The 13,479-nt window shown below is 43.6% G+C and overlaps 1 protein-coding gene across 1 annotated transcript; it reads right to left on the reverse strand.

The window, feature by feature from the left end:
- Positions 1-8,517: 8,517 nt before the first annotated feature.
- On the reverse strand, positions 8,518-13,004 carry eve1 (even-skipped-like1). The gene is made up of 3 exons (XM_076023557.1): positions 12,787-13,004; positions 12,070-12,326; positions 8,518-9,403 (listed from the first exon to the last, which is right to left on the reverse strand). The coding sequence occupies exons 1-3, from the start codon at positions 12,788-12,790 to the stop codon at positions 8,912-8,914; spliced, it is 753 nt and encodes a 250-aa protein (XP_075879672.1). The 5' UTR covers positions 12,791-13,004; the 3' UTR covers positions 8,518-8,911.
- Between the last annotated feature and the right edge of the window lie 475 nt (positions 13,005-13,479).

The raw sequence follows: 13,479 nt of genomic DNA on the forward strand, positions 1-13,479 counted from the left end.
TCATGCTATCTATGTGTCCAAATACTCTAAACTCTGAATTTAAAACACAGATGTGTTTAGCTTGACATTCCTCAGTATGAAAGGATGGACACTACCTCTCTCTGTGTGTGTGTGTGTGTGTGTGTGTGTGTGTGTGTGTGTGTGTGTGTGTGTGTGTGTGTGTGTGTGTGTGTGTGTGTGTGTGTGTGTGTGTGTGTGTGTGTGTGTGTGTGTGTGTGTGTTGCAGTGAGGGAGTTTTACTGGCAATCTCTTTACTGCTTTGTGTGGTGCACACCTACTTTTACTACCCTACCACAGCGAAGAAAGAGCAGGAACACGCACGCACGCACGCACACACATGCACGCAGGCAGCTCCAATAAGCGCCATGTGAATAATATTGGCCGCTCGGTTTGGTATTGGGTTCACTCCGGTTCAGTTTATGAGGAAGCTGCAGGGAGGGGGGGTGGCGGGGGTGCACACATTAGTTTAATTGTAGTCGGGGTCTGAGACGTGAGTGAAATCACCTTGCCTCATGCAGCACATCAGCAGGGTCCCTCTAACACACACATTCTTTTTTGTTTGACCAAAGTTAACATTTAAAATCAGTCATAATGATGGTTCCTAATTCTTATTCCTGTGATGTTTGGTCCTTCAGAGTTCCGGTGGCACTACTTCGGGAGATGAAGTTCCAAACAGAAGCCATCTGTTTAATGCTTGTTTTTCATTTGAAAGCATCACTAGACGGCAACGCTTTCTAAAACAAGGCTCGGCCAGTAAATAAAAACAATAAGGCAGAAATTTTACACTGAAAAGTGAGGCTACATAAACAACTTTTAATGACCAACATTGGTCTCTGTGTGTTTTATCAGTGCGTGTGAATCCAGTTGAGATCTGTCAAAACATTCATCTCAGGATAAGTGTGAGGAACTGTGAAATGCTTTCTTTGAGAGAGTGTGAGAAGTTGGCAGACTAGACATATTGATTTTTTTTTTTTGTTTAAATCCAGTAATTTCCTGACAAAGTTGTCCTGAGCTGGTGTTGCTGTTGTTTTACTACCGCTAGATGGTCTGTCTCCTTTTCAATTATAACCTAGTTAATGTAGTTATCCATCCATCCATTTTCAATACCTACTTGGTGCACTCAGGGTTGTAGGGCCAAATTGTAATTACTCCACAATGATTTTTTAGTCACTTCTGTAACTGCATGGCAAATTCCACAGGTGAGTTTTAAGTTGTTGACCTTTGTGATGGAGCTACATTCTCAGTGGCTGATGCTCTTTCCCCCCACGCCTACCGCCCTCCTTTGGTCCCAAGTCTTTATGATCTGCATGTTTTGTTTTTTTTGTTTTTTTATGCATCTTTGATGTGGCTTTGGAGTCTGCACTTTAATTTGTGACAGGCTACTGCGGCTATAAAAAAAAAAAAAAGGCTTTTGATTTTTCAGTTCACTGTCACATTAGCAGAAAATTGTGTTTGCAATTTGTCATATTTAAATGTATCTAACAAGGTTGCTTAGAAAATGGAAAGTGATGCTTAATGATAATTATAATTATAATATATATCTTATATAAAATCTTATATATATATAATTATACATTATTTTTATTATGTTTTCCTGACTGTACTGACGTAAAACACTTGTATAATGTTGCAGTCCAAAATGATTTACACTTTTCTCCTGTGTAAAGGAGACAGAAAAAAAGTTTCTGTTGTGGCAGTGCAGTCCAATAAGCAGAGGGTGGCAGTATAAAGCCTACAGTCTGTAAGGGATCTGCCAAGAGCTGGAGTGGGAGGGTCCTCCTCTGCAGTTGGTTCTCTCATTGGTTCAGAGAAACCACATCCTTCTACCAGCAGCAAGGGAAGACTGTCTCCCTGTCTGTCTGCCAGTCACTCTTTGCTGAGGAGGTCATATAATGCCAAAGTCAGTCTTGTGGATTCATGATGGATGCAGCACTGATCTAAATTTAGCTCAGCTAATGCATTTGACCTGCACTGAGGACGTTTCCTTCACTGAATCCACATGTCAGCCTCATATATGAGCCTGTGTGTTTTCACCTTGAGTCGAGAGAACTCACTTCACTCGCCAGTGACTTCATGTTATATCGCTATAAAGTCAAATCATGTTGACATGTGTCATGTTTCAAATGTTTTTGGATGAGGCCTACCAAATTTAGCCTCTCTACAAGCAATGAAGTTACAATGAATGGTTAATTATTCATTCATTTTCTATCACTGCTTCTCCTGCACTCAGGGGTGGTGCTAGAGGGCAGGGACACTTAGCAAGACAAACAACCATTCATGCTCACACTCACCCCTACAGCCACGTTCGAGTTCCAAATTCACGCCACGTGCAGGGATTTTTCGACTGCGGGAAGAAACCGGATTACCTGGAAAGAACCCACGCTGTCACAGGGAAATCATGCAAACTCCACACAGAATGGCCCCAGGGCCAGGCATCAAACTCACAACCTTCTTGGTGTGAGACATCAGTGCTAAGCACGGCACCACCACATTAGAACGCCTATCTGGTTATGTGCTTAACAAAAGTGAAGCTTTGGGCATCAGTAAGTGCTACGTAAAAAAAACAACAGATGGATTTGGCAACCTTATTATCATTTTCAAGTTTCAGGATGAGGATCATAAGGTTGATATGTAGGTATTTTAGAGACGGTGCTGCAGACAAAGGTTTGAGTGGCTTTTATAAATGATCTCGACATGCACAGACTATGACTGGCTGGTGCAGGAAGGTTGAGGGCTCAATCCCCGGGCTGAGATATGTGGTGGTTGACAAGTCCAAATTAGTTGTAGGTGTGAGAACGGTTGTTTGTTTCTATATGGGCCTGTGATAAACTTGTGACTTGCCCAGGGTGTAACCCCACCTTCGCCCAAAGACCGCTGGGATGGACTCCAGCACTTCCCCAACCCCGAACACAGGAGTAGAGACAGAAAAAGGGTGGATGTTGGTATTTTTGATGATGAAGTTGTCAGAACTTGTGAGGAGAAAAATGCTTTTTAGCTCGAGCTACTCCTGCCAAGTCCAGATGAAGACAACATGTCCAGCCACATGTTCTTTGACTTCCACAATTTTAGGAATCCTATGAACTCCAGTTTCTCTTCACATGACTGTGTCCGACTTTAGTCAGAATTTGTAGTCAGCCGTTTCTCCACTGACCGATGCGGATCAGTAAAATATCTGCTCCGAGAATCCCTCCATCATTGTTAAAAGCTTGGGCTGGTTTCACGTCCAGCTGGTCTATTAAACTGGGGAGGAAAATTATTTTATGCATCGCTGAGTGGCGGACTTGCCCCTGACCCAGCTCAAGGTTAAATGCTAACTGTCCCGTTGTACCAGTCTGTTAATTACACCAAATTACACACTGGATCATGGCCCCTCCTGTTGATGGAGAAATATGGACTGTGTTGAGCCAGTTTCACAAAAAGAAGACACATGCATTTTAATTTTTTTTACATTTCCGAAACATCCAAATTATGATTTTCCTTGTAATGCAATGGCTGGGTTTTTTCTATTTGTTTTGGCAACTTTGCAATAGTTTTCCTGTAGGATTTCCACTTCATGTTAGGAGTCTCTGCTTATTTTGTGTTTGCACACTTAACTTGATTAAAACAACCATAAAGCAGAAGGTTGTTGTTGTTTTGATATATGTATGTATATGAATTTTTTATGTATATGTGTATACATGTAAATGTATATATTTGTATGTATGTGTGTATACATATTTTATATTTATATATAAATACACGTATATGTATGTGTATATACTAGCTATGTTTTCATAAACACAAATAACAGGAATAGGTCAGGAAAAGTATGACCCAAACAAAAATTACCTCTTTCAAAAATTGTCAGCTCGAGATTTAAGCTGGCCCATTCAGAAAGAACAGCAGGTTTGGTTTATGAAGAGTGCTGCTCAGTGTCCACGTTCACACTCCCTCCAATTGCGACTCCGTGGTTCATGTGAACTGGCCTAATTGCACATGTCAGCTCAACAAATTTCTGTGTTAGTTCCAAGTGGAGTTGATGATTTAAGAAAAAAAAAAAGAAGAGCAAAGCAGAACCGGTTTGTAGTCGACTTATCTTTACTGCTGGTGACTTTACAAGATCTAAGTGGTCGCATGACTTAAAACACCAGGCTGTGCAAACAACTTCAAGGACAGGATGCAGCTCCGTTTTCGAATCAGTAAAGTAAACCAAAGCAAAAAAAAAAAAGGGGGGGGGAGTGGGGGGGTTGCGTTTATAATTTCACATCTTCCTTTTTAGACATTTTTAATAAGACTGAAGAAACGTAAATATGTACAGGTCTTCTAGAGTTTTTTCATCACATTCTTAAACATTTTCTAAAAGTGACGGAACAACTGTCCCCTGCAAGTAAAGCGACCCAGTTCTGCGTAAGAAACGGAAGCCGGTCTCTGTTCAGACAAATGCAAACTGCAACCAGCTGTTCCCAGACATTAGCGCCTCCACCATGGCCACCAGACAGCAAATTATGTCACATGAGAGCCATTTATTCCCTACTTACCTCCCGACATCCCACCTGTGCCAGTACAGACAGGCCAGTCTGCCTCCCCCCTCTACTTATGGCCTTACCTGATTATACCACATCATTATCGTGGCAGTACCCCCTCCGTGTGTCCCGTCGTGCTAAGCCGGGCTCAGACGCGCTCACCTGTAATTAACCCCGCCTGTTTATTGTCCTACATCATTACGTGCGGGCCTGCCGAGGGCTCCTTGCGCCCAAGTATGGCTGTGACGGGGGGACACCTGCCCAGGTGAGTCGGGCGTCGCGTCCCGTGGTTTAAAGGCACACCTGCCGGCCTGGAATCAGCCGAGAGCCGTGCCCGCCGTCTCATGCTTTGCACTCTGTGGGAAGCCGGCGGTGGCGGCAGTTTGCTTTTAAAGGCTGCTGACGGGGATCTGGAAGTCATTGTGCGGAGGGGTGTGTTGGTGGGGAGGGTTTGAGGAAACGAATTAGGCCGCAAACCATCTTATGCATCAGTTACAGCTTTGTTTTGATTCTGTAAACCCCATATTGATTTGCCAGTGAAGAATTACTGCATTGTTAAAAGCCCCAAGATGAAGATGCTGTTTTATTACTACGATGAGTTCATTCTCTAACTTCTGAAACTTTAAGCTCCACTGTGTGCCCCATAAATACTCACCAAGACTTTTCTGTTCTTTAGATTGATGTTAAACAATTCTATTGCCATAGTCCAATATTTTTGACTTCTGACCTTTTTCTTTTAAAGTCCCAGTGATTGTCACATCCCAAAGAATGTGAAATTTCTCCTCCGCATTTTCCCTAAGGGAGCGGTGGGCAACAGCGGTGCGGCGCCCGGGAATCATTGGGTGATCTAACCCCCCAATTCCAATCCCGAATACTGAGTGCCAAGCAGGAAGGCAATGGTTACCATTTTTACAGTCTTTGGTATGCCCCAGTAGGGGATCAAACCCGCAACCTACCAGTGTCAGGGTGGACACTCTACCCCTAGACCACTGAGCTGGTTTAGCTGTGTACACTTTATAATTGAGTATGTACACTGGGTGCCCAAACCGCTAATTGTTTCACATTGTGTCCTGTATATGAGTTATCAGCCATAAGAACAGAGCATTGATAAGATTCAAACAGGAAGAAATCATACATACATACATACATACATACAAGTATTTAGTGCTTTTCCTCTCTCTCTCTTTCTCTCTTTCTCACTTACTTCCCCCCCTTACTCACACACACACACACACACACACACACACACACACACACACACGGAGTGATTCCAATCTTTTAATCAGTTAATTGAGTCGATGGAAAGATTTGTGTTTTCATTGTAAAACTCTGTCAGTCCGCAGAGAACTGTTGCAATGAATCAGTGTTGTTGCGCTAACATGAAGTCATGTCCACAGGATATTTTCGCTGTATCGAGCGAACATGGCAGATTTATGTTAAGAGACATTTACAGCCACGTCGGCTCCGTGCGTCTGTAATGGATTTTGACTGAAGTACGTCTCTATGCCAACGGTAAATTACGACGTGTTGCCTGCCGTTCGATCTCCGTTTAACAAAAGTTAGAGGATGGAGAAACACCTGCTCCTTAGCCTTTTCCGGCCCTACACTAACCTTTTATGACTGTTAACACTTCAATTAACAATGTTGCAAATTATATAATTAATACCTCTAATATGTTTTGCCACTCTTGAATACAGTGTCTGCAAACAGACAGTTGTCAAGACCCCCTCCAACAAACAATTACTTGACTGTTTTGCATGTGTAATAAAATTATTACTGATTTGCGTAAATACATTGTGGTCAGAAAAGATGTACGTAAAGTACCTCTTAACTTTTTGATAAACGTGATTATTCTTGTACAAAGGAGATTGTAGTCTTCGCAAGACAGTCCGTCATATTTTTGAGATCTTGCACATTCTTCTTGTCAAGTTCTAATAGAAAGTACTCGCTAGTACTTTTAGGGCCTTCCCTTTACAAAGGCTTTCTTTGGGACATACCAGGTGGATATATTAAATAAATCCTCTAGATTTAGTGAACCTTCCAGGTGGTACACGGTACTTCTAGTCACCTAATTCCAGGTTAACCAATGAAAATAAAGTCTAATCAAAGGAATATGTTAAAAAATATATTTTCATACTATATCTTTACACATCTAAACTCAGTATTTAATGTGGCGTCAAATTGTAGTGACTATTTACCTCTTGTAACAATAACAGGACAACATGAAAACAAAACAATCATCAACAATCAGTTTAAAATCAAACCAAAAATGTGTGCATGCACAAAACTATAAATTACACTCATAATGACATTACAAAATGCAGTCCCCAGTGGCTTTGTCCACATTTGGTCAAAATATTTTTTATTAAAGAAGAGTTATATTTGTTCTAAAATTTAACTCAATCACTAAACCTTAATGAAGAACATTTTTGAAGGTAAACACTTCAGTCAAGGTTCCTGCACTTGCATCATTGTCTGTTGTGCAACCTGAGCAAACATGCGATGGAGATGTTTGTATGTGTGTGTCTCTGGGTGTGGTTGAAGCAGGGAGACAAAGGCTGCCTCTGTTCTATAGACTTTTATAGCTGTTAACAAGGAATCACTTAACAGCTGGCCAGACGTCAGCCGAGGACAGGGCATTATCAGAACATATCTCACATGCACATGGATTTACACCGCTGCAAAACTGTTAAAGAAACGTTTAAGGCTTGTTCTCGAAAGCTGCATGCTGCAAAGTTGCATTCAACACTCATACTGGAATCTTTTGAATTATATTATGTCAATTTGTTAGGTTTGTTTAAACGTTACTTGATTTTGGAGTTTTGAAAAAAAAATTAGCTGGTGTTATACAGTTAAGGCACTGCCATCACAGGTAGATCGAGCAGTGTTTTTGTACTTCCTGCCACTACCAGAAGAGGGAGTTAAAAGTTGTCTACTGGGCATTTACAGTACAAGTTATAAAGGTCTATTGTTAAACATTTAGTGATTTGACAACTTTGGTTGACGCGCAACAAGATTACCATTTCAACTTGTGTTAAATGCAACTGCAGTCTGGATATTGTTAGTCTAGCATAACGTAAAGTAGCTTCACAGATGGTGGAGCCAGGAAGGCAGGAGACAAAACTAAGCAAAGGAATTCAGAATTTTGCGAGTGACTGATAATTCAGCACGTTTCTAAACAAAACCCTAAAATATCCAAATGTCAGTGCAGAAAGTTGCATTTTTGAGATGCGCAAATAAATAAAAGCAGTAGTCAAAAACATTACAGTAGAACAAAATAGTCCTCCAACCATCCATCCAACCACAAACCATTTGTATAAGACCTATATGGCTAGTATTCATTGAAGTCCGTGCCAATATTTCTTGCCACTACCATTTCTTAACTGGACAAACAGTTTACAGATTATGTACATGTACTCAAAATCAAATCTAGTGGTGGAAGTGATGGTGGCATTATTGCTTAATAGCAAATCGCTTTTAACAACAAATCTAACCATGTACTATTTTCCTAAAGGTTCTAGGTTTGTATACGAGAGAAGTTCCTGCATAGATTTGAATATTGTGAAAAATAATTATTGGAAAATGAAAATTATGGGCTGATGATTAGCATGTATCTTAGTCTGCACTGTCTTGAGTCATGGTAAGAGTGTTGTGTTCGGGGAGGCCTAACCCTGAATTTGGTAAAGCATTAAAGGTCACTTGTTGTTCTGCGCTATTATTTGATCTTATTTCATTCTGAATGTATTTTACCAATGTTTTCTTTCAATAGTTACATCACACTTTGCTTGCTTTATGTGCTTCTTTTACTTATTTTCCTCACTCAATTTTTCGCAAGAAACAGTAGGGCTCATTGTGATGTCATAAAGAGAACAACTGTCTCATGATAGCCAGGTCAGTGACAACAAATTCAGTCTGGTGCAATATTCACCTTGTTACTGTTCCGCTGCCACCCCTTGTTTTCATCTCCCTCCAAACATCTGGAAAGTCCAACAAAGCATCAGTAGACTGTTGCTCACCTGGAGTTAAGAATAAAAAGTAAAAACCTGAAATTTATGTAACATGGGACCTTAAATCGAGGTTGATCTTTGTATTTCTGCAGCGATTGAACAGTACAGTTTGTGCAGTAAAAAAAAATGCACTGGCTTTAAACACATGGCAAATTGTTTGATCTAAGCATCATTTATTTCCGTCAAGATTTTGTGTCTCAGACGATTACTGTAAATCGGCTTCTGTTTTGACAGTCTTACAAGTTTGCCTTGTCCTAAGTTGACTTACTGTTATATCGTATTTTGCATTTTGCCCAGATCGTTGATACAATTTTGAAGTCGTTGTGATCGTGTGTGTCATTTTTCTCAGAGCAGCTCATTTTGCCAGCAGCTTGACAGGGTTCAGGTAGTGTCCCTCCGACATCACACCATCTCCTCCCGCCGTTCTAACCCTGCAGGCTGGATTTTGCCTTTGGGACTCGGCGGTTGGCTCAGTCCCAGCGGTTCCCCTCTGGCTTTGAGCAGCTGTTCTGATCCCCAGTGCAGGCAGAGCGGACAGGGACACGAGGCGGGGTGGTGTACAACGGCGGTGGAAGGGTACAGAGCCGCTGCGGTCGGTGACAGCCCGCCCACTCTGCCGTGGTAGTGGGACAGGCGGATCGCGTCCAGGGTCCTCATGGGCGCCGCGTAGCGACCGTGAGGTGGGGAGGAGGCCGGCGACGGCAGAGCCAGGGGGTAGGGGTGGTGGTGGAGGGGGTGGTGCGGGAGATGGGGAGGGATGAAGGGGTACGGCAGGCCGGAGGGGGTCGAGGCGCGGCTCATCAGGAGCGCCCCCAGCGGGTCAATGAGGGGGTGCGGCCATGGCAGGGAGTGTCTCTGGCGTTTGTCCTTCATCCTCCTGTTCTGGAACCAAACCTGAGAGAAGCGAGGCCAGGAGACGGGGGAGGAGTTAGTGGGGAAAGGGAGCAAGGAAACGTGCTGCTTGTTCCTAATGATTATTGTGAGGGGTTTCAAAAGTGGGTATATGGACGTTGAAAGAAGAAACGGTTCATTTTGATGCAGCCATATCGAATTACCGTCTTCGGATTTCTTTTTATCCTGCACAGCAGTGACAAGCGCTCAGTTTGAGCTTTCTCCAAGCTTTGATGCTTTGGTGAAGCCTCTACATGTTCGGAATTACACCAAAACAAGGCAGCCATAAGGCGGTCTCAGAGAGGAGAACAAAGATTTGGCTTGGGGTGTTGCCACTAACTTGGAAAAGATAACACAAGTTGCTGCTTTCTTCTTCTATCAGAACCGTGTCATTTAGAGCACACTTTCCAAAAAGTCTTGTGCAGATGGGTTGATGGGGTTTTAATCCCAAAAGAACATCTGTAGCTAGGATGTCAAACTGCAACTATCCAGTTCACAGTCACGTGTTCAGAATTCAGTTGTTACTGCTTTAGTCCAATGTCATTCCACTGTATTACCATCGTTTTTCGTCACAAGCGTTATCTGAAAAGATCACCTGGCTAATGCTGATTCCTTGGTAGTTATCTGGCTCATTTTAACATTTCGCTGACAGTTTCACATTTTTGTGCATCAGTTGCAGATGCATTTTTTTAAATTTTTTTTGCATACTTTAACCCTATATGATGGTAACAAAAGGATGCAGAGACCCCGCACAATCTACATAGCAGCAGCTTTAGATGCCGCGTTGGATCTCCGGTAACAAGACAATGTGTCTGCGTAAGTCAAGGCCACTCATGATGTAATTTGTTCCTACGTCAGTCTCTCGTCTTACGAGCGTCCCACTTTTACAAAGTGGGACACTTGGTATTAGAGCACAGGTCCAAGGTGAAGGAGTAACAATACAAATTGGATTGAGTCATGTTTTATTGTTGGAAATGCAAAGTGGATTTAGCTGAACATGAGACCTAAAAAGGCAATCAAACAATTTTCAGAGGCAGCAAAAGTAAAGGTCGCATAAAAAGTTCAAAGTTCACATCTGCTCAATTTAGTCAAACTCTAGCAACCTTTAACTTAAAAAAAAATTAATGTGACTACAGTAAATAGCACTCCAAACACCATCCATGGATTTTCAGTGTGAACATATCCACTATTCTAAATCCCTGTGATTTAGGCTGCCAAGTTGCCAGAGTGTTTTTAGTCCCTGACTATTTTACCAGCGCACTGAATCCCCCGGAAGGCTGTCCTTCTAAAACGTCAGGTGGCAGCGTTTACAAGGCCTCGCCTCACATTCCTGCTCCTTCGTAAAAGACCATCCAGTGGTTGGCAGAGAGGTGGGTGCATTTACTGCGTATTAAAGAGGCTGCACAGGGCCGCTGGGCCTCTGCGTCAAATGCTAAGGCACCGCTAAAGCTGTCACTACTCAATCTAACATGCTGATTGAAATGTAAGAAGAGAGCTGATGAAAGCCTCGGGGGAAATGTTAAAGGGCTGTTGTTGTTTGGGTTAATAGCGCTAAGAGTTCGGCCCCTCCTCGCTTTCATTTTTGACCGCGGGGGTTTTTCTTTTGAAAGCTAAGACGATGGAAACGCAATAATACCGTGAGGAGGTTTTCGGAATTGGAATCGTACACCGTTACGTGTTCTCTTGCCCCAGAGGCAAGTGTTAGCTTAGCGTAAAAACTGTACGCACAGGGGTATGTAAAGACGTCAACAAAAGAATTTCAACTTTCAAAAATGTTTCATAGCTCGGGCTTCCTGAACTGACAGAAGCTAGATCAAGTGTTCCTTCCATATAAAGTAAATCCACAATTTAAGCAGCCTGTTAAAACAGTTTTTCATTACATGTTAATATAATTTGGAACTGAATTCTTCTTTTGATTAAATATTTGAAAATAATCAACCTAATAGAAACTGCAAGACTATCTATTTACTGCACTTCACCTTGATGAACTGCAATGTGAAGTGTCGGCCGATGAACGAGACAATGACGCCTAACGACATGTCCAGTAATACCAATATCTACGTGGCCTTAAGTCAATAACTGGTACAGGACCCGGCTTCATAAAATACTTTATTAGCTCCAATCCAAGACATTTGGCAGTGAAAGGCGATCCGCACTTCACACCACTCTTAGTGCAGGCCAATTTCAATTAAGTGATGCGTTGAATATTTCCGCTAGCCAAGGATCAGACATGTTAATGGGTGAAGTGGGTTGAAAATGAGTTGTTGGCATGTATATATAGGTTGGTTTCAGGATTAAGTAGCTCACTTAATTTATCAGCCCGAACCCAAAAAAAACCTCTCCCAGCTGTTAGCGGGCAAGAGACGCCTACTTTCTCCAACTGTCTTGGAACCACAGGAGCAACAGAGGAACAGGGGGAAGCTGGATGCAGAGCAACCCTCTGGGGTTGGGGGGGGGTCACTTCTGTTGTGAGGAGACGACCAAACCCACCAACCCACAGAAACATTATAGCTGTGCTGTAAACCTCCGTTATTGTCTTAAATTAATCCCTGGCATGTTACACCAGCCCTGGTGCGAAATGCCTTCACGGCCCTGATCAGCTCCTGGCAACTTCTACTAGTTCCACTCGCTGTGTGGCGGCAACATCGACCAGCTGGCTGTACCCGTACCTTTATCGTTGTCTCGGGTAAATTGAGCGCCGTGGCCAGCTCGCAGCGCCGCGGCCTGGACACGTAGCTCTCCTTGCCGTACTCCTGCTCCAGCCGCGTCAGCTGCTCACGCGTGAAGGCGGTGCGGTGCCGCCGGCTCTGGTCGAGCAGGGCGCCGCGCTGGCACGGCTCCGTGCGCTCCTCTCCGCCCGGGCCGTGCGTAATGACGGCGGTGGCGGTGGCGGCGGCCACCCCTGGTGTCTGTCTGCCCTCTGACACTGAAACGAGACACTCGGATTTACCCAGACTGCGAACACAACACAGCGGCGCATGGGTGATTTAAAAACAACAACAACACTTAATCCTCATTGAAAAATACTGAAATTATTATGATTATTATTATTGAGGGTGCAATTAAAATCATTTGTTTATAAATAAAGCCCAAAAAAAAGTATATAACGTAAATTTATTCAGCCCAGTAGTGATTTTTACAAGTGTGATGAGCGAATTTCTGACGTGTTGGCCAAAGGAAACACTCGCCTCACTCAACTCAGGTATTGATTACGTCAGGTCACAGGTGAGGTGCGGACAGTTTGAATTAGTACAATGAATTAAAATACGTCCCCTAAATACGTGTGCCTGTATAAGGAACTTTTTCCCGTCCTGTTTTTCAGCACCTTGAACAAAATACGCATCGCTGCGTTTAAAAAAGAAAAAAAAAAGAACAAGTTTACTTACGCATTGGGATGCAATGAAAAAAAAAGGAAAAACAACTAAACTCTAGTGTCCTTATTTTCCCCCCCCTCCTATTCCAGGATCTGTCCTGCGTAAATATTCCTCCGGTGCGGGCCGCTCCGCTCCAAGCTTGCGCGCTTTCGGTCACGCCGGTGAAGATGCTGCCGTCCTCTGACTAAAAAAACTTCCCCCCTTGTCACTTCTCGCACGCAACTTCAGCCAAGGTGTTTTTGTGCGCCCCCCCCCGCGCGCGCGCGCACGCACACACACACACACACACACACACACACACACACACACACACACACACACACACACACAAAGCACCCCCCTCTGCCCTGCACCACCCCCCTCCCTCTTTCTTCCCGCTTGTCTGTGTTCCCTGGGGCTGCGCTCCTCACCTCCTCCGTCCCCCATCAACACGCGGCTCCAGACGCCCGGGGTCCGTGGTGTGCGCGTCGGCGCGGCGCGGCGCCGCGGCCTCGCTGAGGTGTTAAAGGTGTTTAGGGATGAAGCCTTTGGTCTCCGTCTCGGCCTTTGTACTTTTTGTTATGGAGAATTAGAGACGCGCAGGCAGAGACGGCAGCCAGTCCCCTCATTGTTACCCTGCGTTTGATGTCGGCCCGTTTGGAAGTAAATCATTACAGGCCTAATGGCTCCAAATCGGCCAGGGTGGACCCGGTGCGCCGTGATAAT

The sequence above is a fragment of the Nelusetta ayraudi genome, unplaced genomic scaffold, assembly GCF_046127955.1.
Source record: "Nelusetta ayraudi isolate G7.1 ecotype Tasmania unplaced genomic scaffold, CSIRO-AGI_Nayr_v1 ptg000016l, whole genome shotgun sequence".
NCBI lineage: Eukaryota > Metazoa > Chordata > Actinopteri > Tetraodontiformes > Monacanthidae > Nelusetta > Nelusetta ayraudi.